General features: G+C 44.2%; 1 protein-coding gene across 1 annotated transcript in view; it reads left to right on the top strand.

Annotated features, from left to right (window-relative positions):
• Positions 1-24,527, top strand: part of ADRA1B (adrenoceptor alpha 1B) — a gene marked incomplete at its 3' end in the record, with an annotated part of 59,805 nt that extends 35,278 nt beyond the window's left edge. Inside the window, exon 2 of the mRNA XM_082835284.1 lies at positions 23,920-24,527. Coding sequence (XP_082691410.1) covers positions 23,920-24,527 — 608 coding nt within the window. The remainder of the gene's footprint in view (positions 1-23,919) is intronic.
• Between the last annotated feature and the right edge of the window lie 2,376 nt (positions 24,528-26,903).

Genomic DNA, 26,903 nt, shown 5'->3' with positions numbered 1-26,903 from the left:
AAATATCAATTAAATCTATCTGTTCTCTTGTGTCATTTAAAACTTGTGCTTCCTTATTAATTTTCTTTTTGGATGATCTATCCATTGATGTAAGTGAGATGTTAAAGTCCCCTACTATTATTGTGTCACTGTCGATTTCCTCTTTTATAGCTGTTAGCAGTTGTCTTATGTATTGAGGTGCTCCTATGTTGGGTGCATATATATTTATAATTGTTATATCTTCTTGGATTGATCACTTGATCATTATGTAATGTTGTTCCTTGTCTCTTGTAACATTCTTTATTTTAAAGTCTATTTTATCTGATATGAGTATTGCTACTCCAGCGTTCTTTTGATTTCCATTTGCATGGAATATCTTTTTCCATCCCCTCACTTTCAGTCTGTATGTGTCCCTTAGGTCTGTAGTGGGTCTCTTGTAGACAGCATATATATGGGTCTTGTTTTTGTATCCATTCAGCAAGCCTGTGTCTTTTGGTTGGAGCATTTAATCCATTCATGTTTAAGGTAATTATTGATATGTATGTTCCTATTACCATTTCCTTAATTTTGGGGGTTTGTTTTTGTAGGTCCTTTTCTTCTCTTGTGTTTCCCACTTAGAGAAGTTCCTTTAGCATTTGTTGTAGAGCTGGTTTGGTGGTGCTGAATTCTCTTAACTTTTGCTTGTCTGTAAAGCTTTTGATTTCTCCATCAAATCTGAAAGAGATCCTTGCCAGGTAGAATAATCTTGGTTGTATGTTCTGCCCTTTCATCACTTTAAGTATATCATGCCACTCCCTTTTGACTTGTAGAGTTTCTGCTGAGAAATTAGCTGTTAACCTTATGGGAGTTCCCTTGTATTTGTCGTTATTTGTCATTTTTCCCTTGCTGCTTTCAATAATTTTTCTTTGTCTTTAATTTTTGCCAATTTCATTACTATGTGTCTCGGCGTGTTTCTCTTTGGGTTTATCCTGTATGGGAGTCTCTGCGCTTCCTGGACCTTGGTGATTATTTCCTTTACCATGCTAGGGAAGTTTTCGACTATAATCTCTTCAGATATTTTCTCGGGTACTTTCTCTCTCTGTTCTCCTTCTGGGACCCCTATAATGCAAATGTTGCTGCGTTTAATGTTGTCCCATTGGTCTCTTAGGCCGTCTTCATTTCTTTTCATTCTTTTTTCTTTATTCTGTTCCCCAGCAGTGAATTCCACCATTTTGTCTTCCAGGTCACTTATCCGTTTTTCTGCCTCAGGTATTCTGCTATTGATTCCTTCTAGTGTATTGTTCATTTCAGTTATTGTATTGTTCATCTCTGTTTGTTTGTTCTTTAATTCTTTTAGGTCTTTGTTAAACATATCTTGCATCTTTTCGATCTTTGCCTCCATTCTTTTTCCGAGGTCTTGGATCATCTTCTCTATCATTATTCTGAATTCTTTTTCTGGAAGGTTGCCTATCTCCACATCATTTAGTTGTTTTTCTAGGGTTTTATCTTGTTCCTTCATCTGGTACATAGCCTTCTGCCTTTGCATCTTGTATATCTTTCTTTGAATGTGGTTTTTGTTCCACAGGCTGCAGGATTGTAGTTCTTCTTGCTTCTGCTGTCTGCCCTCTGGTGGATGAGGCTATCTAAGAGGCTTGTGGAAGTTTCCCGATGGGAGGGACTGGTGGTGGGTAGAGCTGACTGTTGCTCTGGTGGGCAGAGCTCAGTAAAACTTTAATCCGCTTGCCTGCTGATGGGTGGGGCTGGGTCCCATCCCTGTTGGTTGTTTGGCCTGAGGCGACCCAACACTGGAGCCTACCCGGGCTCTTTGGTGGGCTCTTTGGTGGGGCTAACACGGACTCTGAGAGGGCTCACACCAAGGAGTACTTCCCAGAACTTCTGCTGCCAGTGTCCTTGTCCTCACGGTGAGACAGAGCCACCCCCCACCTCTCAGGATACCCCCCAACACTAGCAGGTAGGTGTGGTTTAGTCTCCCCTGGTTTCACTGCTCCTTCCCCCAGGTCCCGAGGCGCACACTACTTGATGTGTGCCCTCCAAGAGTGGAGTCTCTGTTTCCCCCAGTCCTGTCGAAGTCCTGCAATCAAATCCCGCTAACCTTCAAAGTCTGATTCTCTAGGAATTCCTCCTCCCGTTGCCGGACCCCCAGGTTTGGAAGCCTGACGTGGGGCTCAGAACCTTCACTCCAGTGGGCGGACTTCTGTGGTATAAGTGTTCTCCAGTTTGTGAGTCACCCACCCAGCAGTTACCGGATTTGATTTTATTGTGATTGAGCCCCTCCTACCATCTCATTGTGGCTTCTCCTTTGTCTTTGGATGTGGGATATCTTTTTTGGTGAGTTCCAGTGTCTTCCTGTCAATGATTGTGCAGCAGTTAGTTGTGATTCCAGTGTTCTCGCAAGAGGGAGTGAGAGCACGTCCTTCTACTCCGCCATCTTGAACCAATCTCCAGTCATCCTTTTTTTTATTCAAGTAACTTTTACTGGGTTTGTTTTGTCTTATTGCAAGAAGTTATATATGCTCATTATAGAAAAGTTTAGAAGATACAGAAAACAAAAAGAAGGTAGTAAAAAAGCCATCCTTCACACATAACTACCGAAATGTTTGATGCATATTTATTCAGCCATTTTTCTATGGGAGTGATATTGTACATACTATTTTGTAACCTACTCTTTGTCTTTTGATATATTATGAACACTTTTCAAATCGTATTCACTAATTTAATCTTTAATGGTTGAGATATATGGATCATTAAACCAATCAGTTATGTTGGATATTTGGATTGTTTTAAAATTTTAGTTATGATAAATAATGTGGCAATAAAATCCTTGTATCTAAATCATAATAACTAACATTTATTGCGTATTTATTACTCAAGCACTGTACTGTTTTACATGTATTATCTTTTTTATTTATTTATTTTTTAATTGAAGTATAGTGGATTTACAGTGTTGCACCAGTCTCTGCTGTACAGCAAAGCAACTCAGTTTTATATATATATATATATATATATATATATATATATACACATTCTTTTTTTAATAATCTTTTCCATTATGGTTTATCCCAGGAGACAGGATATAGTTCCCTGTGCTATACAGTAGGATCTTGTTGTTTATCCATTCTATATGTAATAGTTTGCATCTAACAACCCCAAACTCCCAGTCCATCCCTCTCCCCCTTCCCCTCCCCCTTGGCAACCACAAGTCTGACCTCTATGTCTGTGAGTCTGTTTCTGTTTTGTAGATAGGCTCATTTGTGCCCTGTTTTAGATTCCATATGTAAGTGATATCATATGATATTCGTCTTTCTCTTTCTGACTTACTTCACTTAGTGTGATAATCTCTAGTTGCATCCATGTTGCTGCAAATGGCATTATTTCATTCTTTTTTATGACTGAGTAGTATTCCATTGTGTATATATATGCCACATCTTCTTTATCCATTTATAGGTTGATGGACATTTTGGTTGTTTCCATGTTTGGGCTATTGTGAATAGTGCTGTTATGAACATAGGGGTGCATGTATCTTTTTGAATTAGAGTTTTGTCCAGGTATATACCCAGGAGTGGTATATGCCTATGGAAATTTTACTTTTGGTTTTCTGAGGAACCTCCATACTGTTTTTCATAGTGGCTGGACCAACTTACATTCCCACCAACAGTGTAGGAGGGTTCCCTTTTCTTCACACCCTCTCCAGCATTTGTTATTTGTAGACTTTTTTTATTTACATCTTTATTGGAGTATAATTGCTTTACAATGGTGTGTTAGTTTCTGCTTCATAACAAAGTGAATCAGTTATACATATACGTATGTTCCCATATCTCTTCCCTCTTGCGTCTCCCTCCCTCCCACCCTCCCTATCCCACCCCTCCAGGCGGTCACAAAGCACCGAGCTGATCTCCCTGTGCTATGCGGCTGCTTCCCACTAGCTATCTACCTTACGTTTGGTAGTGTATATATGTCCATGCCTCTCTCTCACTTTGTCACAGCTTACCCTTCCCGCTGCCCATATCCTCAAGTCCGTTCTCTAGTAGGTCTGTGTCTTTATTCCTGTCTTACCCCTAGGTTCTTCATGACATTTTTTTTCTTAAATTCCATATACATGTGTTAGCATACGGTATTTGTCTTTCTCTTTCTGACTTACTTCAGTCTGTATGACAAACTCTAGGTCTATCCACCTCATTACAAATAGCTCAATTTCGTTTCTTTTTATGGCTGAGTAATATTCCATTGTATATATGTGCCACATCTTCTTTATCCATTCATCCGATGATGGACACTTAGGTTGTTTCCATCTCTGGGCTATTGTAAATAGAGCTGCAATGAACATTTTGGTACATGACTCTTTTTGAATTATGGTTTTCTCAGGGTATATGCCCAGTAGTGGGATTGCTGGGTCATATGGTAGTTCTATTTTTAGTTTTTTAAGGAACCTCCGTACTGTTCTCCATAGTGGCTGTACCAATTCACATTCCCACCAGCAGTGCAAGAGTGTTCCCTTTTCTCCACACCCTCTCCAGCATTTATTGTTTCTAGATTATTTGTAGACTTTTTAATGATGGCCATTCTGACCGGTATGAGGTGGTACCTCATTCGTATTATCTAATTTAACCCTCCCAGGAGTCCTATGAATAAGTAATATTACCTCTATTTTACAGGTGAGGAAACTGAGGAGTAGAGAGGTTGAGTAATTTGCCCACAGTGACATAGGTAATGACTCCAGAGGCAGCACCCTTAATCACTAAGATAAATTCTTAGAATTGTAATTTCAGGATAACTAAATACATAAAATTGTAAGGTCTCTGAGTCCTATCGTCCAATTGCCCTCCAGAAAGCATGTCCCAATCAATATTCCCACCGTCAGGATATGAATGCCCACTCACTTGCATCATCGCCAGCACAGGACACTATTAATTTGTATTGTCATTAGAGAAATGAAGCTCAGACTTCTGATAGCTTATTCATGCTCTTTAGAGCATGCGTGCAACCCAGTTCCCAACTGAAACATTGATTTTCTTTAAACCAATTGTTCTTATCCTTTTTTTGGTACATGGGCCCCTTTGAGAATCTGATGGAAGCTATGAAGCAGCTACACAGAAAATGCACATGTGCACATCAAATAACCCCATATTTTTCAGGAGTTCACAGACACCATTAAGAACTCCTATGCTTGCTAGAGGATCGATATATCAACAATACTGAAACTAAAACTAAAAACAGGGCTAATGAACCCAGTCAAATGCTGGTTTCACCAGACTGTTCTTTTTAACAATCCTGCAGTGTAAGGAACCAGATCAGAAGACGCTGGAATAAAATGCCTAGGCACTAAAATGGTTCATTTGCCCTGTGGAGTGGAGTTACCCGGTCAAAACTCTCTCCTGAGGTCATGCTGTCCTCCACCAAACCAGTAAGACCTCCGAGCAGATGGACAGGCCATCACTGGACCTGACCCCATTGGTGCGCTTCAGCAGCCTCCAAAGAACAAGGCTCCCTCTGCCAAATGCTCTTCTTCACACACTAGTGTCTTTCACGATCTCCCCTCGCATCTTGCTCCGTTATGGTCTGGAAAGCCTCATCCCAGATCAGTCAAGCCTCCGCCAACCCTACCCACCCCTCTCCTATCAGAAGCATCAGATGAAGACAAGAGGGGAGGGGAGCATGAAGGCCAGGACCTTGCCCATCCATCTGCTGTGATGCTGCTTTGCCAGGAAGATTTTTCTGGGAACTTTCCTTGGCCTGAGCGTGTACTTTGGGGGCCGTGTTTAATAATGATCCATTGAGGCTCAGTGGCATTTTCAGAATTGGGGGTGGAACATCTGGTCCCAGCCTGAGAGGAAGGAGGCGGACAGAGGAATTAGCACTCTGGAGTGAATTGCTAATTCACTGGGTCACCTTTTGGGTGACCCAGTGGAGAATTCAGCTCCATCTGGATAGACAGGCTAGGGCTACCAGACCGCGAGACACACACAGAGGATGCAGGCAGCTCCTCAGGCTGGAAGCTGAGCTGCCCTTTCCTTGCTGCCCATCCATGGCCACCTTGGGGTCTCATTTTGCACAAGACCACCACATCCTTGTCAGAAATGTGGGGAGGGGTGGTGATGGGAAAGGGGGCTGTTCTGCCCTTTCATTGTCTGGCTTAACTCTATCTTTTGATCTCTGTTTATTAATTTTTCTCCATCCTATGCCCTGTCCTCTCGCTTATGTTCTTGGCATTGCCCATCTACAGATGATGGAAGGATCTGTGAGTTAAGCATCCATTCTCCTCCCACCTTCTTGGGTCCCTGGGACTTACATTCACAAGGCCAGGAGATGGCAGACGATGACTTTTCAATTCTAAATAATTACAGTTCCTCCTGGATCTGGCTGGGAACATGAGTCATCTGAAAACTAGTATATCCACACCCAAACATGGCTCTTCTGTTTCCCCCTGCACCCTGTACTCCCTTGTGGAATCTGCTCAGTGTTTTTACATGTCCTTTTAGTCTTTGGTGTTTTGATGGCCTTCCTCACCAGGTCCAAATAGCAGAAGATGGGAGAGCAGAAACTCTACTACTTAATATCTCTGTGACTCTGAGCAAATTACTTCTAAGCCTCAATTTCAACATCTGTAAAATGGGGACAGTAACTCTACCTCCCACATTGAAATGTTTTGAGTACAGAGTTAGATAATGTATGTTAGGAGTTTGATACAGTGCTTGCCTCCTGTAAGCTCCCAGTAGACGGTAACTGCTATTATTGTTGTCGTTATTAAATTCAGATCACCACCATCTTCTGTATTTTCTTGGGCACCATCATAAACGTTGAGTCCATTTCTAACTATCACGAGAGTCAGCACGACTTCTCCACCTTCCTTGTGATCAGAACACTGCACAGGAAGTCAGGCCTCCTCTCTCAGGCTCTAAACATCCTGAGGTCACCAGCTCTCTGAGACACATTGCCCCACTGCCGTTGCACCCTCATGCACAAAGGGGATGCAATTCCCTGCCTTTCCAGCTCCTGTCTCCTCAAAATGTGCAAAGATGAAATCGTTTTTGCAGGAAAGTTCTCTGAAAGTAGCAAAGTCAAGTAACTCCTCCTTCCCAAACTATCACCCACACTTATCTCTCCATCCCAGCATGTAACCAGCACCTCCTGGTTTTCTTCTAGGTGCCTTCACACAGAACGTTCCAGGGATATAACAAGTCCCGAGTCTGTGGGAATCAGCACTGAGGTGCAGAAAGATCAGTTGCTCCAGGGTCAGACCTGGAATTGAATCCTGTCTCCACTACTGTGTAATCTTGAGCAATTTCTTTAATTGCACTAAGCCACAGTTTTTTTCATCCATAAAATGGGCATAATAATTGTATTCACCTCACCGGCTTATAGGTATGAATAAAATAATTGTTGAAATCTCCTTGCTTCCCCAGTCAATGTTAATCTCCTAGATTAAATTCTCAACCAGTTCCAGGTACCTAAGGGATGTTCGATAAAGACTCTCTGTAAAGTGGGACAAAGCTTGGGGACCTCCCACTGCAAGCAATAATCTAAAAACCTGCATCAAACTGAGAATATATTTCATGTATATTTACATGAAAGAGGTGAAGAAATTGTATTTTCTGAAAATCTAGTAATTTGAGGAAAGGAACTGTCTTTAGGAAAAATCTTAAATAGAGCTGAAGGTAGAAAGTGAAACCCATTTCCCCCTGTCACAACCTCCATGCCCCTCTTCCTCGCTGCCCTCAACAAGGCTGATGCCAAAGCTACCAGAAGAGAGAACAGAAATTATTGCCTAAAAAAGCAATAAGAATTTGGAACTCTTGGAGCAATCTGCGAGGAGAGGAGCTGAGGTGAGAGAGGACAAGGAGGGGGCCAGGGAGCCCAGCACTGAGTAGTAGTACCTTAAACACTTGGTGCAGGTAATTTTCCTCTTGTGGAATCACTGCTTCCAGGTGGTATAAGCAGAGCAGGCATCAAGAGAAATAGAGCCCAAGAAGCAGAGTGGTGGGAATGAAGTTATCCCCGCTGCCCCACTCCAGGAATCCAGAGACTTTGAGGGAGGGCTTTGGACATCCCAGGGTTATGGAAAAGGGACATTCACAGTCATCTCGCCTAGCTTTCAAGGGGTGGAAAGGCCCCCAGCTGATGTCTGGGCTACACATATATAAACAGCATAGGCAGTAAATACTGAATTACATCTTGTCCCTTCAGGGAAACTCTCAGAAAACATTCTCCCATGGCTACAGCAAGCCCAGCCAGCTCTCTGTCCTATAGGCCATCTCTGAGTTGAGCAGTAAATTGTCCCTCGGGCACTTGCATCTGCAAATTTCCCAGCAATGAGGAGCCTTTGAGCTATGAGAAAGGGTAGCAATTTCAGGGTTATTTTATGGCATGTCTGTGGACCTGGACTGAGAAGCAGAAGGCCCTGCTTTGCCAAAATCTGGACAGCGGCACGTATGCAGTGGCAAAGACTAATCATTTTCATCATACAATATTCATGACACCAGCGATGTGCCTGGCCCTCGGGATAAAGAAAGGCAGGCAAGGGCTCTGGTGAGAAGACAAGACGCCCTAGAGACAGCAGGCTGGCATCATTCACTCTAAGGGCTGCAGGTGACAAGGCAGGCATGACGCCCAGGTGTGGCCCCCAGAGGAGGAGTGCATCGCAGACCAGGCCTGACAAGTGGAGAGGAGATGCAGAGCTGTGCAGGGGTCCCAACCTGAACCTGGCAAGCCAGTGGTTATAGGAAAAAGTTTGGATTACCACCAGCCAGAGGACAGATCAGAGGGATGAGTCAGAAAGTGGAAGGCAGGGGAGTCAGTGGACAGCTGCTGAGAGAAGGGATGAAAGGTGTTGCATGGTGCCTAATGGCTTAAGTGGTCCAATCTCAGCGTTTTACCACCTGATTCCCCAAAGCCAGTAACTGTCCCTGTTCTCTCTGGAGCCTTTCATCCCAAGGTACCGAGCTTCTCAGCCAAGCAGCAGGCTCATCTGCTCCCTCTGAGGGCAGCATCCAGTATTGCACAGCCTTTTTGTTACAGGCTCAAAGACACTCTGGCCACAGGTATATCTGTAACTTTTCCCCTCATATCTGTTCCACCTCTGCAATGGAGTGAACACAGCTGACAATCCAAGAAGCAGGGAGCCCCGGTAGCTAATGCAACCCCCTCGTTTCATACATGAGGAAACGAGGCCCAGAACTGTGATGACCCTGAATAAAGGTCGGCCAGCTTCTAGCCCTAGGCTGGGTCTTTCCCCCTATATTCTCAACCACTCTCTCTCTCTTTCTCTCTCTCTCTCATTTTCCTGCCTGCCTCTCTCCCTGTTTCCCTCTAATTACAAAAGCAATGATTGTTCATTGCAAAAAGAATTTTAAATAAAAAATGAAAATCTTCCCATACAGCCATCCTCCAGAGATAACCATTATGAACAGTTTTTTTCACATTCACCCAGATTTTTTTCTATGAACACTCACACACGCGCACACACACAAAAAATGTTTTTTATAAAAATCAGATATTAGACATTCTCTCCTGAAATTTGATTTTTTTCTACTTAACTCTGGCATGGGCCTCATTCCATGTAGACCTAGCTTACCATTTTAATAGATGTATGGTTTTTCAATGCGTGGATGCTACGTGGTTTATTTCATAATCCCCTATGGCTGGAATTTAGGTTATTTCCCATTTGGGGGGAACATTACTGCAGTTTCCTGTACTTTTATCTTTGCTCCCTTTTAAGAGTACTTATGTAGGATAAATTCCTGGATGTTGAGTACTTACATCAAAAGCTAAAGTTGTGCTCATTTCAATTGTATCAGATAACACCAGTTTTCCACCCAAAATCTGTAGCCCCACACAGAATGCATGCAAATGTCTGTTTTCTCATACTTTTGCCAAACTAATAGACCTGAAATATTTTGCTGCTTTTTAATTCACATTATTTGCTTTGTAAATGATTTCATGAGGTTTTCATTAATTCACTGGCTGTCCATTGTACTTATTCTTATTTCCTCATCCATATGATTTGCTTTGTTTTCTATTGAGTTGCTTTGTCTTCTTGATTTGAAAGAGAGTTTTGTGTATTAGAAATATTCCTTTTACTGTCCTTTAATTTACAGATGTTTCTCTCAATTCTGATAAGTTTGTTTTCAAAGTTTATGACCTTATAGAATTGTCTAGGCAAACGCAGCAATACTTTTCTTTATGGATCCTGAACTTCTGTCATGCTTAAAAAGATCCTTCCTATTTCAAAATCATAAAAAATATTCACTTCCATCTTCTTATATCTTAATAATCTTTTAATATTTAAAATCTTAGATCCATCTGGGTTTATTTTAATGTAAGAAAGTAGAGATCCGGCTTTATTTGTTTCTAAATAGCTAGAGACTCTTGTCCTAACACCACTTAGAGAATAATCTGTTTTTTCCCCACAGGCATTGAAATGGCATATAAAATTCTCATGGATATTTGGTTCTGTTTATAAACTGTATAATTTCATTGATCTATCTGCATTTTCTTGCACCTCCTGCCCTGGTATTTTTTAATTACTTTTATGGTATGATATGATTTTATGATAGGTTTTACTCTCCGTATGGGTAAGTTTCCCCATCTTCCCACGCCACTCCCACCATTCCTCTTTATTTATTTTAATTGACCTGGCTATTTTTTCATGGTTATTCTTCTATAATCTATATTATTCCATATATTTAGTTTGGGATCATTTAGGTTCCCCTGTCTACCCCCCCCCCCCGAAAAAAACCTGGTGGTATTTTAATGAGATTATCTTGAATTTCCAGATGAATGTGAGGAGAACTGAAGTTTTCTTGGAGGCTTTCTATACTAAAGCAAGCTATGTCTCTCCATTTATACATGTCTTCTTTTTATGCCCCTTCATAAAGTTGTATCGCTTCCTTCACATATGTTCCCCCCAACACTCAGTTTTAAAAGGGTTCTATGGGGAAATTGCCATTGAGGTCAAAGCATGGAACACACTCAGTTTGGCATCAAAGATAGACCCTTAAGTGCTGCAGAAACTCCTCCATCCCATCTGCTCCCAACTCTGGGCCTAAGCCAAGAGGTCGCTTCCCTCTTTGAAGTTGGAATGGGTCCATCAAGTAACCAGCAGGCAACTGATGGCACGGACCCCATGCCCAGTCCTGTGCTAGAAGTACAGAACACAGACTCCGTCTTCAAAGAGCTTTGATGCTGCCTAAAGAGACAAGTGGCACATCTCTTAAGAATGACATTCCATATGAATCCATGTGGTATGGCCTTTGTTTTGATGGGAAATATAGGAGAAGAAGCCTGGAGCAGTCAGGAAAGATTTCAGGAAGAAGATGAAAACTGACTGGGCATTGGCCTGTGGTTACCATTTAAATAAAGAAGAGGAAGGAAGCACATTATAAGCAAGAGAATCACTCCACAACCATTTACCTAGCACCTACTATGAACCAGATACTGAGCCAGGCACATGAAGAGGAGGTTATGTGCTCAACAAATAGTTTTACACATTCACTATAACCCAAGCTCTGTGTTTGGTGCTAGAGAAACAGGAAAAGTAAGGTTGACCCTGGCCTTGAGGAGCTTGTAAACAAGGGAGACAGACTCTTAAATAAATAAGTTCAACAGCTGTTGTGATAGAATTCTGTGGAGAGAATAGCAGAAGACTCTTAATCTGGTGACTGTGCACCTCCTGGGTACCCATGGATGGGATTCAGTGAGTCTGTGAGCCCCTGAAATTATATGATGCTAAATTATTTGCATAACCAGCATTTTCAGGTTAAGAACCATATAGGTAGAGTGCCACAAAATTCTTGGCTTCTGTGTTTTAATGACCATATAAAATATATAGAAAGACCATTATAAATAAGAAGTAAATAATTCTAGCCTTCCCCCAACCAGAACTATTCTAAGAGTTGAGAGGCAGTATCATCTGTTGTGAAAACTGCCCAGCTTTGAGACCAGGCAGATTTGGGTTTGAATACCAGCTCTACCATTTAATAGCTGTGTAACATCGGGTGAGTTCCATACACTTGAAGACTTTATTTCCTCATCTGTAAATTGAAAATTGAGAATTACAGAACCCAGTTCTCCCTCATGCCTTATTGTGGGAGTGAAATTAGCTAAGGTGTGTCGGGTTACCTGGATCTGAGCAGGTCTTCACAGCCTGCTCACTCCTTCCTTCTGCTTTCACACTTCACAGGAAGCTCTGCATCATGGGCTGTGGTTATGACAAGGAGGAATCTGAGCCAGGCCTGGAAGGGATGGAGAGGAGGAGGGGAAATGAATGGGCATCTCAGACCAGTGGACAGAGTAGATACAGGGAAAGGAGCCGGAAAGGTCAGCTCGTGTTGTGAAGAATCAGTCCGTTGCAGCCAAGTTGAGCAGGTCTTCAATTCCAGCCGAAGCAGTTTGAACTTTATCCTATAACCTACAGGAACCACTGGAGGGTTTGGAACAAGCAAGTCAATCCCATGGTGAGGTGGTTCTGAACCCAGCCTTTGCCCATCATGAAGCCCAAGACACCCAGGAAAACAATTTTTACAATAAAATTATAATGTGGACTAAGGCAATGCTTCTCACCTCAGGATTTTGTTAAAAAGCAGCTTCTGATTCACTGGATCACTGAGATTCTGCATTTCTAACAAGCACTCTGGTGATTTTGATGCTGTTTACCAATGAACCTCACTTTGAGTAGCCAGAGGCTAACGTATTTTTGGTTTTGTCATTTTTATTACTAATATTATTCTTGTAACACATGTTGGCTGAGTGCCTGTCCTGTGTCAGGCACTGTGCTAGGCCCTGAGCAGAAAGAGAAGAATCAGACATGAACTCTTTTTTCTAGAAGCTCACAGTCTAATCTGAGGAGATGTGGCATGGCCCTAAGCAACTGTAATTCAATATAGAAAGTAATAAATGCCATATTTTAGCCTCAGATAAAATACTATGACAATTTGGTGAAGAGAAAGATTGTTCCCAGTTGAGGGAGAAATTGCCTGGTGCTTAAGGAAGTGAATAGTAGCTTCTTTTTCTTATTATTAAACAATGAGTAAGAACCAGTGAGTAGACTTCAGAGTAAGACTTTAATCCTAACTCTACCACTTACTAGACATGTGACTTCATTAATGTCTTAAACCTCAGTTTTCTCATCTGTAAAATGAGATATATTAATAGCAAGGTTCTGGAAGGATTGTATGAGAGAATGTTTATAAACATAGTACCTAATAACTGGTTCCTAGTTCATTATAAATGGTAGCTCTGGTGATTATTATTGTTTTCAGTATTTGCTGTAAATCTTAACATGTGTCTCTTTGGCCCCAAGGATATTGTATTTGTTAGACAATTTTGTGATCTCATTCCAGGGTTAAGCAGCAAATGAAAATGGAAAAACCTCGAAGGGAATTTCCAAATCCAAGGAAACTTCCTTCACAAAGCCAGTGCTGAAAGAATTAGCAACTAGTGTTTTCAATTTTTGAATTGTTTTTGGACCAGACTGTTTCCACTGGGGAGACTTGGCTTGGCTAAAGGTGTAGCCAAGTGCTCCTAATAACAGCCACATTGAAAGGGAGCTCCACTCTATTTACAAGCTGATCGAAATGGTTTCACCACCCACTGGCTCCCTTGAGATGTCTGCTTGTGTGATGCTGACTGTGAAATAAGTCAAATCAAATTTATAATCCTACAGACCCAGAATGTCAGAGCTCAGAGGGATGTTACAAACCACCCAGCCCTGGGGGGACCAGATAAATGATGCTTTACATCCCTCTATGCCTTGCTGCAGTCTCCAAGCCCACCCACTGGTCATTCCTTCAACCGGTATTTAATGAAGGAATATTAAAGAGCCCTATAGTAAGAGGATAAGGCACATCAGGGAACCGACAGGCACATCAGGAACTAACAGAGGAGGCTGCTGGGCTTAACAACAAAAAATCTCATTTCCAACCTCTCTCTCTCTCTTACCTGTGGAGGACCTTGTGCAAGTGTTGCCTTCTAGCTGCAGGTCCATTTCTTCATCTGTAAAGTAGGGATAATCCCACTTTGCTCATAGAACTGTCAGGGGGATTAAATGAAATAGAACATAAGATAGTTGGCTGACATATAACTAGGACCCCATAAACACAGTATCTTTTGATTCATTTTTCATTTTTTAAAATAATATTCATTGGATTTTTCCCAATTACAAAACTGATTCGTGTTTATGGAGAAAATGTTGGAAAACACCAAAAAGCCCAGAGAGGGAAAATTCATGCATAATTTCACCAACCAAAGATATACATGGTTGATGTCTACTTTCATGTATATTTTTCCTGTCCTTTATACACACCAACATGTGTATTTTGTTTCCCCATGAACTGTATTGGAAGTGATTGACAGCTTCTGTTAGGGCTTCCTGGATTCATATTCAAACTCTATCCCCCACTAGGTCTGTGACCTGGAGCAACTTGCCTTCCATTCCCCCAAGTGTAATAGTTGTGGCCTCCAGCGGGCGCAGCAGGTTGGACCCAGTCACCAGGAACGCTATAGAAGGAGTGCGAAATGGCGCCCCCTAGAGCCGTGTCAGGCGCAGTCATGCTGGGCTGACTTGGGAACAGACAGGTTGAAAGAGTAATGGGCGTAAAGATGTTTAGGCATTTGGCCAGTGGCTGACACAGGATAAGAGCTTGTTAAATAGTAGCTACTACTCCACAAACAAACCTTGGGGTTTTGAAGAGTGTTCAGATCTGTTCAGATCTGTTAAATAGCACCTTAAGGTGACCCATTGGGACCATGGTCCAGCCAAGAAGTCCCTCTCCTTGTGCTGGTCCTGCTCCGCTTTAGCTTTTTTTCAAAAATATATTTATTTTATTTATTTGTTTTTGGCTGCGTTGGGTCTTCATTGCTGTGTGCGGGCTTTCTCTAGTTGCGGTGAGCGGGGGCTACTCTTCCTTGTGGTGCGCGGGCTTCTCATTGCGGTGGCTTCTCGTTGCAGAGCACGGGCTTCAGTAGTTGTGGCTCGTGGGCTCTAGGGCTCAGGCTCAGTAGTGGTGGCGCACGGGCTCAGTTGCTCCGCGGCACGTGGGATCTTCCGGGACCAGGGCGCAATCCTGTGTCCCCTGCATTGACAGGCAGATTCTTCACCACTGTGCCACCAGGGAAGTCCCCACTTTACCTTTTGATCCTTGCACTTCACCATGCCTCTAAGTCGCCCTCAGGCATGCAAAGCCCAAGTGATGTGAGTGGGCTCACTGCACCATCTGCTTGCTGCATCATCCCTCCATTCTCAAGTACTGCCTCCTGCTCACCCCATCCAGGTGTGCAGCTTTCAACCCCTCCAAGCCCTTTCAGAGGTGTTGTCTCATTTGACCTGTTTAAAAAACCTCAGTAAGAGGCTAGCAAGAGGCAACCGAGTGGAGCCATGTGGCCTCCCGCAAGTGGTTTCCCAGGGCTGCACCCATAGTGCTACTCAAAATGACTACAGATCTGAGTGATGTGCAAGATAGCTTGAAGTGACAGCTAGAGATGGCACAAAAAACTCTGAGTCACGTATTCAATCGGTCAGTCGGTGAACAGATATTTGTTTAGCACTACTGTGTGCCAGGGGCTGGGTTCTCCAGTGAGAAAATATCCCCTGTTCACTTCTCTTTCAATCCTTCGGGTCCTCAAAGAGGAATGAATTCCTCTCAGTTTAGGGCCAGCAAGTCTTCAACACCCCTCAACCCCAGCTAATCTCCCTTTCTGAAAAAGGGAGCAGGCTCAGACCCACTACTGTATGGAGGCATCCAGAGGTACTAATATTGTTTAGTTTTCATCTTATTTTTCTCTACCATTGCATTCTGTTTATAGCAAATGATGCAGGTTTTTAAATGATGATAGAAATCTTCCTTTTTAAAAAAAAAATTTAGCTTAGATACCAAAAGTGAGTTGATTTAAAGAAAAGCATTAAGTAACGGGTGGTCCGGGTGGTAGAATGACTGATGCTTAGGAAGCCCTAGACTTGAGATGGGTCTAGCCTAGACTTGAGGCTTAACCCTTTCAGGTTTGCTGACCCAAGCCCATGATGACAGCTATGGATTCTCCCCCAGAAAAATGCATGAACATCACGTACAATTTCATCAAGTTCCAGAACTACCTGGAGTCCCATTCCTGGGCCTGTATTGGAAAGAGCAGCAGGGTGAGAGTTCCGAGGCCTGGTCTGCACGGGAGATCCTGTTTGCCACCTGCCTCATCTTCTTGGCAGTAGTACTGGCAGTGATAGCAGTGTTGGCAATAGTAACAGTAGTTGTGTTTGAAGCAGTCAAACTGTACTTTGAGTACAGCTTTGCGTGCTTTCAACATGCCAGGCACTTACCAAGCCTAAGCTCAACTCATCCATGCAGAAAAGAATTATCACCATCCCCACTTTCTGGGAAACAGAGCTCCAGTAGTTTCCCCAAGTTCACTCATCTGGGAAGTCAGGGTCAGCACTTGAACCCAGCTGTACCTGCCTGTGATGTCTGAACAGGTCCTTAACCACTGGACTCCATTGTCTCGATAAATCTCTGTTGGATCAATTGAAGGACATTTGAACAGGTTCTGGCCATTGTTCTGCCATTCACCAGCTGAGTGACCTTGAGCAAGTTACTCACCCTGACTGACCTTCTATTAAGGAAGAAGGTTTCGGAGTCCTGCCAAGCCATGATGCTAAGACACAGGGCAAAGAGCGTGGGACCATTTCATGAGCAAGAGAAGTGGAGACAGGCTCAGGGACATGCACTGCAAGTTAGTGGCCCTGGCAAAGAGCAGGCATAGCCCTGGCTTCCAGCAGAGAGAGCAGGCTTCCAGGAACCCACATTTCCCATTGGTATTTGCTTCCTCTCCTGGCAGCTTCATTGGCCCCCAAAGGTCTGTTTGGGTGCCCAGAGAAAAAGATCCCTGTCACCAATCCGCTTTCATGCCCCAAGGGCCTCAGCACCTTCCCTAATTAACGAGGGCTTCTTGGCTCCCCCCCCCCCCCCCAGGGCAGGCTGGCGTAGCAAACAGGGCCGCTAATCCATGTGGCTGCTGTGCTGCTGGCAGGTGAGGGAGGAGGGAAGGGTCCAACATATGTGTGGAATCCAAGGCAGCTGGCAGTCCAGTCCCTGACCCGCACTGCCCCTCTGTGGTGGGTCTGGAGATGGGCAGGGCTTCTAGCTCTGGCCTCGTGGAGACTCTGAATGTTAAGGCTGGACAGGACTCAGATCAAACCACTCAACTAAAGGAGAGAAACCATGTCAAATTATTATGTAGTGCACCTGAAACTAACATAATATTGTCCGTCAACTCTAGTTCAGTAAAATAAAAAAATACATTTTTTAAAGGAGGGAAACTGAGGCCCGGAAAGGGAAAGCAACCTACCCAAAATGATACATCAAGTTATCAAACAGGTTTCCTGTAATTAGATTTCCAGCCCAATGAGTGGTTTACAGGAATAATTATTATTTGGTTAATAAGCATTAATGCAGAGTTGATTGAGGCGGCAGGAACCTGGTACCCAACAAGCTAGTAAGAACTTTACATGTTTTACCATGTAAAACCCAGGGAAGGTGGTATTCTTATTAGCTCCATTTTACTGATGAGGAAACTGAAGCTTAGGTATAGTATGAAACTTGCCCAGGGTCATGTGTCTGGTGAGAGAACCAGGATTCTGTCCCAGGAATCGGAATCTAACGAGAAAAGGGCAGTCGTTGTCAGAAGTCACTGAGGGCTTGCTCAGGGTGCGAGAGTCATGCTGGGGTCTGCAGGAGGACGAAGCAAAGTAGAATGCAAATGGAACAAGAGGGTAGGTGAGGTCATTAATCAGCTTCCAAACACATGAGGATTAAGAACTGACCACACCCAGAGTTGTGGAGGTGTAGGGAAAATATCACATTCATACACAGTCGATGGGAGGAGGGTAAACTGGTACGACCAGTTCAGAAGGCAATTTGGCTAGCTGTCGGGACTTAAATGTGGAATTGACCCAGTGATTGCTGGTGAAGGAGGTTAGCCTGCAGAAACACTCAAACGTGCAAAAAGCAAAATGCATGAGGCTTGTCATTACTGCAGTTTGTAATAGCCAAAAATCGGAAATCACCTACTTGACTATCATCAGGAAAGAGTTTAGTGAACTACTATATATCCAGAGGACAGAATGTAATGCTGTGACATGGGGAAATATCTTTTATGTATTCTAAGTGAAGAAAGACATTTGGGGAAAGGTATGTGTATGACGCCATTAAAAAAGATCCGTCTGAAAGGATAAAAACAAAACTGTTAACTCTGGTCCTGTCCACTTAAATGAAGAAAGGATTTTCACTCTATATTATATAGATTTTTTGTAATGTGTAATTTTTTAATTTAGCAGGTGTAAGTGAGGGGTTTTTTAGTTGAAGTATAGTTGATTTACAATATTGTGTTTCAGGTGTACAACAAAGTGATTCGGATATATATATATTCTTTTTTTCAATTCTATTCCATTATAGTTTATTACAAGATATTGAATATACTTTCCTGTGCTATATAGTAAATCCTTATTGTTTATCTATTTTATGTACGGTGGTATGCATCTGTTAATCCCCTACTCCCAATTTATCCCTCCCCCACTTCCCCTTTGGTAACCATAAGTTTGTTTTCTATGTCTGTGAGGCTGTTTTTGTTTTGTAAATAAGTTCATTTGTGCCACATTTTAGATTCCACATATAAGTGATACCACATGGTATTTGTCTTTCTCTTTCTGACTTACTTAGTGTGATAATCTCTAGGTCCATCCATGTTGCTGCAAATGGCATTCATTTTGTTTTATGGCTGAGTAATATTCCTGTGTGTGTGTGTGTGTGTACACACACACACCACATTTTCTTTATCCATTCATCTGTTGATGGACACTTAGTTGCTTCCATGTCTTGGCTATTATAAATAGTGCCGATATGAACATTGGATGCATGTATCTTTTTGCATTATAGTTTTCATCTTTTCTGGATATATGCCCAGGAGTGGGATTGCTGGATCATAAGGTAACTCTATTTTTAGTTTTTTAAGGGTCAGTGAGGTTTTTTTTTAATAGACTTTAGTGTTTTTTATTTTTTTAGTTTTTTGCGGTACGCGAGCCTCTCACTGTTATGGCCTCTCCCGTTGCAGAGCACAGGCTCCGGACGCGCAGGCCCAGCAGCCATGGCTCACGGGCCTAGCCGCTCCATGGCATGTGAGATCTTCCCGGACCGGGGCACGAACCCGTGTCCCCTGCATCGGCAGGCAGACTCTCAACCACTGCGCCACCAGGGAAGCCCAATAGACTTTATTTTTTAGAGCAGTTTTAGGTTCACATTCAAATTGACAGGAAGGTACTGTGATGAACCCATACTGACATATAATCACCGAAAGTCCACAGTTTACATTAGGGATCACTCTTGGTATTGTACATTTTATGGGTTTTGACAAAGGTATAATGACATATATCCACCAATATAGCATCATACCGAGTAGTTTCACTCCCCTAAAAATTTTCTGTGCTCTCCCTATTCATTCTCCATTGTGTCACTTTTGTAATAAAAACATACAAATCTAGAAAGGAAAAGAAAAGAAATAAAGATATGGTTTCTGCCCAGAAGGAATTTACAGTCTGGGTGGTAAACAAGGACTCAGCCAGCCCTGAGATGGCTTAATTAATAGACAAACAATAAAATAACAGAATAAGGTCTGATTGTATATGTTCTGTGGGGTACAGAATGAAGAATTCAGTCTGAGTCGGGTAGGGTTAATCAGAGCAGAGTTCCTGGAAGAGGGCAATGAATGGGCCAGGATATAAAGTATATTTGGAAAATGGCCACCATTTATGAATTTTCAAGGTGCCAGACCCTGTGTCACGTATGTTTACATGGATATTTTCATGTATTCAGAATAACCCTGTGAAGCAGATGTTATCCCCAATTTATGGATAAGAAAATTTAGCCTGAGAGAGCCAATTAACTTTTCAAAAGTCAAACAGCCAATACACCAAAAGGATGCAAAACCAGGCCTCTGTGATCCCAAACTCTGAGCTCAAGTCACCAGGCCACATTGCCTAAAGCGGCTGAAAGCAAAGAATGACCTTCTTCTCAGAGGAACAAGTAACTCGGGGAGCCCAAACTCAAATTGTGGCTGTAAGTAAATGCCATGAGAAAAGTCAGCATCACCCCCTTCCCTTTGGCTGAGCACATCTCAGCCCCATGGTCCTTGGAGAGTGCTTTGTAAGAAAATAAAGACAAAGATCCAGACTGTCTTTATCCCTGACAAGGTGCTTCCGTTGTGATGGAGGTGAAGAAGAACCTAGAAAGAAATGCCACGTGGTACAGAATGATATTTATGCCCCTATCATAAAGCCATGTGTGTTCTGTGGCAATGAACTGTGAATGCATCAGCCTTCCCACAAGCCTGTGGACTGCCACAGGGCAGAGCCCACCCCCCTGTTTGTCTGTATCCCCACAGGTTGGCCTCATGCCTGGCACTTAGCAGAGCTCCGTATTTGTGGAATGAATGAATGAACAAATGAATGAATGAATGTATAAAAATGTAAAAAGCTACGACTCTTATATGCTGGTGTCCTGATCCATAAAATAGGACCAACTGGGGGCTTCCCTGGTGACACAGTGGTTGAGAATCTGCCTGCCGATGCAGGGGACACGGGTTCGAGCCCTGGTCTGGGAAGATCCCACATGCCGCGGAGCAACTGGGCCCGTGAGCCACAATTACTGAGCCTGCGCATCTGGAGCCTGTGCTCCGCAACAAGAGAGGCCGCAATAGTGAGACGCCTGCGCACCGCGACGAAGAGTGGCCCCCGCTTGCCGCAACTAGAGAAAGCCCTCGCACAGAAACGAAGACCCAACACAGCCATAAATAAATAAATAAATAAATTTAAAAATTCACGACATATGTCAATATTAAAAAAAAAAATAGGACCAACTATAGTCCCTTCATCTAGGGATTACTGTGATCATTAAATGGGCAAATGGTGTAAAGGATTTAGTGTAAGATGTGTACAAGAGCACACACAGTGTGATTGACGGTTCTGATATTAGCTATTAGCACTATTGTTATTTGTGTATCCTTTAAAAGCTGGTCCCTCAGGATACACACCTGTTAAGCCATTTATTGACCATTTTACTAACATCTTCAACAGGATTGGCAAGCAGAGTTACAAGTTTGTCTTCAGCAAGTATGCTTTCCTGCTCTGGATCCTGCCCACCTTTGCCACAGCTGTCTGTGCCTCCCCAGCCTCTATCCCAGGCCTTAACATGTCCTCATGGGTGGTGTGCCTACCTGTGCACACGCTCACCAGCATTTACCGTCCAGGGCAATTCACAAGGTTTCCAAGTGTTACCTCCCTCTCTCCACTTCCCCAAATTTATTCTCCAGTTTCCCATTTTTGTCAAGACCAGTTTAACTATGCCCTTTAGACTCAGTGACAGAAACAAGACCATCCCCCTGGGCAGAAACAACTCACCCCATCATGGGTACTAGGTGTTCAAACGTCATATTTGCATTTCCACTGGGGCCTTCTGTCCAGTGTCTTATTCCAAAGGAGAATCTGGGACAGTGGGACAAAAACCTAATGGTGCAAGCCTTGTCACAAATCAGACCACGAGGTGGCGCCCTCATTGGCTCCCGCCTAGAGCTAACCCACAGTTGAGAAGAGTCAGCATACTTATATGTATAGTTAGCACTTACCCGGATTATGGATAACCTTCTTTCCAAGTTAACCCCTCTTTGGTTTAACCCCGCACCAGGAACTCTGGCCATCTCCCCCCAGCCACCACCCCTGCATTGCCAAGCAGAGAAGTTGGAGGCTCCCTGTAACAACAAGCTGAAGCTCAAATAATCAAGAAGGGCAAGTGCTACAGGGGGAAACTCAAGGGCAATACAAAATAGGGATTCTTGTGGCATCTGTGCCACAACTGTGGGATCTTCAGCCACTTTCTGGGTCTCGGTGTCTCCATCTGCCAAGCGAGGAGGTTGGACTTCATGATTTGCTAAGATTTCTCCCATTCAGATGTTCTTCCTTCAACAAATGGATTCAAAGGTGATCCCAAAGACCAGGCCCTCAGGAAGCTCACAGTGTAACAGAGGAGATAAGACAGGAATACAAAAGTCACTGTACTGCAGGTGGATTGGCTGGCTTAGGGCCATGGTTTGAAATTACGAAATGTTCTGTAAAGTATATTTGCATTTTTTAAAGCATTTACATACATATATACAACAGGAAAAAAATCTGAAAGTTTATGTACCAAAATGTGATGTCTCTGCATTATGGGTATGTGTGCTTTTAAAATATTTTTTCTTTCCTTTTTGCTTTTTAATAGTTTCTCATTTTTCCACAGAGGGTATGATTAATAGCATTAAAAACAGAAAAACAGAATTGTGTTTAAATCCCAGCTGTATTACAAACATGCTGCATGGCCTGGGGCAAGTCATCTAACCTTTCCAAGTCTCAACTGCCTCGCATTTAAAATGGAATTGTTTTTAACTTAATATTGCCATTAAATGCTTTGGGACCTCAAATTCACAGGGATGAGTTAATCATGTTTCCCAATTCATAGCACCTCATTGTCATCGATCTAAGCCAGGCCTCTCTCTTACTTTATTGATTTATTTCCTTTTATTCCCATCCCTTATTCCCCTTTCCCTCTGCCTCACCCTTAGGCACCCATTTTGTATTTGATATGTATAATATTTTTTAACTTGAAAATGTTTTTGAAAATGTGTGTGGTTGTATCTTATAACAAAAGATATTACGCTATAAATCTCATTGTTTCCTACTTTTTTCACAAAGAACAATGTATTTAAGATCTTTCCATATTGCTTTTTGGACATGTCATCCAGGACTTCTAAGTACAGCATAATTGCTGTGCTATGCATGTACTCCACTCTACCTTTCCATAATTCCCAGTGAGGGGCACCCAGGTGTTTTCCAACTCTCTGTCACCATAAACACCACCCTGAGCATAGTCGTACATGGCCCCCATGGACCTGTGTGAAAATTCTTTGAGAGCTCTGCCCTGGAGCAGAATTGCTGGGTCAGGAGGTATCTATATTCCTAATGGGATCAGAAGGTCTTCACAGCCTCTGCCTCCACCAGCAGGAGACTTCCCATGTCTCCACACCCTTGTCTGTACTTGGCACTATCGAGTTTTCTAATTTTTGCCAACCTAACAGATGTTCTATCACTCTGTGGTTTTCACTTTATTTGACTGCCTAATAGTTTGAGCATCTTGGCATATGCTCATTAGACCTCGGGTTTCCTATTTTGTAAATTGCCTGTTCCTTTTCTTTGCCCACTATCTACTAGGTATGCTGTCTTTTTCTTATTGACTTTCAGGATTCCTTATATATTCTAAATATCAATCCCTTGACTGTCTTAGACATTGTAAATAACCTTCTCCCATTCTTGCCCCATAGTTTATCTTTTTGAAGTGTTAAGCTGTTTTTCTTCACCTCTCCATCAATAAGATCATCCTTTACCTTGTCTTCTTTTACCTTATAAAGGTTTACCTTTCACCTTTAGGTCTTTAATACATCTCATATTTGCCATGGAAATACTTCATGGCATTTTGTGAAGGATAAAATAATACAGGTAAAGCACCAGTACAGTGCCTCAGACCCAAGAGCTGTACAATTGTGGGTGATTATTATTATCATTTGAGTAGAAAGTGGTAAGCACTGCCCTAGGAAATCTAGAGATACGGGAGTTTGAATGCTGTTTTAGCTAGATCAGAAAAGATTTTATGGGCAAAGGTTAAGTGATGGAGATTGGCCTGAAAAAAGAATGTAGGAGTCATTTATTTTGAGATGTAAAGGGCAGTATTCCAGGTAGAGGAACTGGCCTGGGCAAAGGCCTGGAGGCAGGAATGCCACAGGTTGACAATGTTTGGGCCGATCCCATCGAAGAGAGGGGTCTGACTACTCACCAACTGCTGTCTGTCTTTCTGCCCATACCCACCCCACCCCTTCCCCCTGCAGGCTCCCTGTTCTCCACCCTGAAGCCCCCCGACGCCGTGTTCAAGGTGGTGTTCTGGCTGGGCTACTTCAACAGCTGCCTCAACCCCATCATCTACCCGTGCTCCAGCAAGGAGTTCAAGCGCGCCTTCGTGCGCATCCTCGGGTGCCAGTGCCGCGGCGGCAGCCGCCGCCGCCGCCGCCGCCTCTTGGGCGGCTGCGCCTACACCTACCGGCCGTGGACGCGCGGCGGCTCGCTGGAGCGGTCGCAGTCGCGCAAGGACTCGCTGGATGACAGCGGCAGCTGCCTGAGCGGCAGCCAGCGGACCCTACCCTCGGCCTCGCCGAGCCCCGGCTACCTGGGCCGCGGCGCGCCGCCGCCCGTCGAGCTGTGCGCCTTCCCGGAGTGGAAGGCGCCTGGCGCCCTCCTGAGCCTGCCCGCGCCCGAGCCCCCGGGCCGCCGCGGCCGCCACGACTCGAGCCCGCTCTTCACCTTCAAGCTGCTGGCGGAGCACGAGAGCCCCGGGACCGACGGAGACGCCAGCCACGGGGGCCACGAGGCCGCAGCCGACGTGGCCAACGGGCAGCCCGGCTTCAAAAGCAACATGCCCCTGGCGCCCGGGCAGTTTTAGGGCCCCGCGCACTGCTTCCTTTCCCTGGGGAGCCAATCATCGTGGGGGGCGGGCGGGCGGAGGGGGGGAGGGGAACGTTGGCGCCCGGTAGACACGGGCCCCACGGGGAAACGGGGGGAGGGGGGCGGGGAGAGGGGCAGCTGCTTTTCTGGCAGGGGCATGGGTGCCAGGTACAGCGCGGAGAGCTGGGCCGAGCATGCTGAGAGCCTGGGAGACCCGACGCCAGCCGGGATTTCCGTCTCTCTCTCTGTGTATATATCTAAACGAGTCCCTCTGTACATGTATTTAACCGTGGGTGCACGTGCGTGTGTCTGTGCGGTGTACGTGTGGTCTGCGTGTGTGCGTGTGTGTGGCCGCCCGCGCGGGGGCAGAGCGAGTGGCTGCCCAGGAGGCACCCAGGGCATTGTTTGTATCGTGACTTCGTACCTCGCAAGCCCCTCCTGTACTTCACTGAACGGTGGCACTTTGGCGGGGTTGGAAGCAAAGTCGGACATTAAAGGTCATTTCTTCTGTGCGGCTTTGAGTAGTTTGTGAACGGGGTGGCAGGCAGATCTTGAGTTGCCTTTTCGTTCACATTAAGGTGTGCCCCTGTCTCTGCCGCCGGCCCTGTGGGCAGTGGTTGTGCCGGCCCCCCTTAACCCCGTTTCTGCCTTTGCCATTCCTGCCCTTCAGGGCTAAACAAATCTGACCCTGTGGCCGAAAGTGACGCCCTGGACTTGTCCCATAAATCCTTCCTGCCTGCTTTTGACCGTTCCCATATCCAAATCTTCCTGCTGTGGGCAACATAGGGCAATGTCTGGCCTGGCCCTGATCCCCAGGACCCCGATCCTAGTTGGAGCTACCAGGCCAGCACCCTAGGTGGGCCTGTCACCTGTGAGGGGACTGGTCCCTTACCTCCTCCAGCATCTTCTGACCAAACACTGCATTATTTGCCTGTGCCCATGGAACCTGAAAAAGAGAGCCAGACTGCAGAATTTTCTGGACAAGAAAAGGATCCATATGTCAATGCAACACCTATGGGCACAGGAACCCTCCTAAGCTCGGCTAACTGGCCAGCCTGCCTGGGAAAGAAGCACTGAGGAAAGTCACGCAGAGAAGAGGAGCATACCTTGAAGAAGGTAACTTCCGTTCTAGTCTCAGCGCTGCTACCAATTTACTCTATGACCTTGAGAAGGTCACATCTCTTCTGGATCTTGGTTTCCCATCTATGTAATGACAAGATTGATTCTAAGGGGCTTCCCTGGTGGCGCAGTGGTTGGGGGTCTGCCTGCCGATGCAGGAGACACGGGTTCATGCCCCGGTCCGGGAAGATCCCACGTGCCGCGGAGCAACTGGGCCCGTGAGCCGTGGCCGCTGAGGCTGCGCGTCCCGAGCCTGTGCTCCGCAACGGGAGAGGCCACAGCAGTGAGAGGCCCGCGTACCGCAAAAGAAAAAAAGGTTGATTCTAAGGTCTTTTCTGCCTCTAAAAGTCACCAGTTTGCTAAAAGAATAATGGATAGGGAACAAAACAGGGAGCATTTTTCTTCCCTGAAATTAAAAAAAAGAACCTAAGAGGAAAACCCCCACCCCAGTCCCTTTCTCTTCCTGCTTTGCTTTTTCTAAGTTGAAATTCATTAATTTTTCAAATGGTGAGAGCTTCTCCCAGTAATATTAGCACATCAGTCATTTATTCTATAGGCGATTGAAATAGAAAATCCCTTAATGGGGGAGGGGCAGTCATTCATTTAGCTGAAAAGTGTAGGGGTATCAGGCATGGCTGGATCCAGGGGCTTAAACAGTATTGTTAGCTTGCTCACTGGCTCTTATCATTCGTCTAGCTCCCATCTTTTGCTCTGCTTATCTTTATATGTTACACTTGTTTCCTTTCTGCAAATAGCTTTCTCACACCATTCTTACAACTTGAGCCCCCTCCCCAAGGAGAAGTAAGATTTCCCAGCATATCTGCCAAAAAAAGAAAAATAAAAAATCCAGAGAAGCTAGATGTTCTGTATCACAGACCCCTTTGAGACTCTAATGAAAGCTATAGATATACCTTCCAGATAAAAAAATGCACATACAAAAAAATTACATTTTCATACAATTTCAAGTGACTCACCTCTGTTTAAGATCCTATGAACTAAACATGATACCCCAGATTCACTAGTTATTTGAAAAAACAATGTTCAGAATTATCTAGGCCAATCCCCTCATCTTTACAGATGGAGAGACTGAGGTAAATAACTTGCCAAGTCACACTAACCTAGGACTAAGACCTGGATCTGCTACATCCCTGTGAAGTACATTTTCTCCTCCCTTGTGCTGCCATCTTGGGGTTGAGTATATCCTCCAACAGAGAGTAGGTTTCTTCTTGCTGCTGTAGAGAAAAGGGAGTCCTAG

Source organism: Leucopleurus acutus (assembly GCF_964270905.1).
Source record: "Leucopleurus acutus genome assembly, chromosome: 3".
NCBI classification, from domain to species: Eukaryota; Metazoa; Chordata; class Mammalia; order Artiodactyla; family Delphinidae; genus Leucopleurus; species Leucopleurus acutus.
Note: the sequence above shows the minus strand (reverse complement) of the source record. Positions and strands in the feature narration are given on the sequence as shown.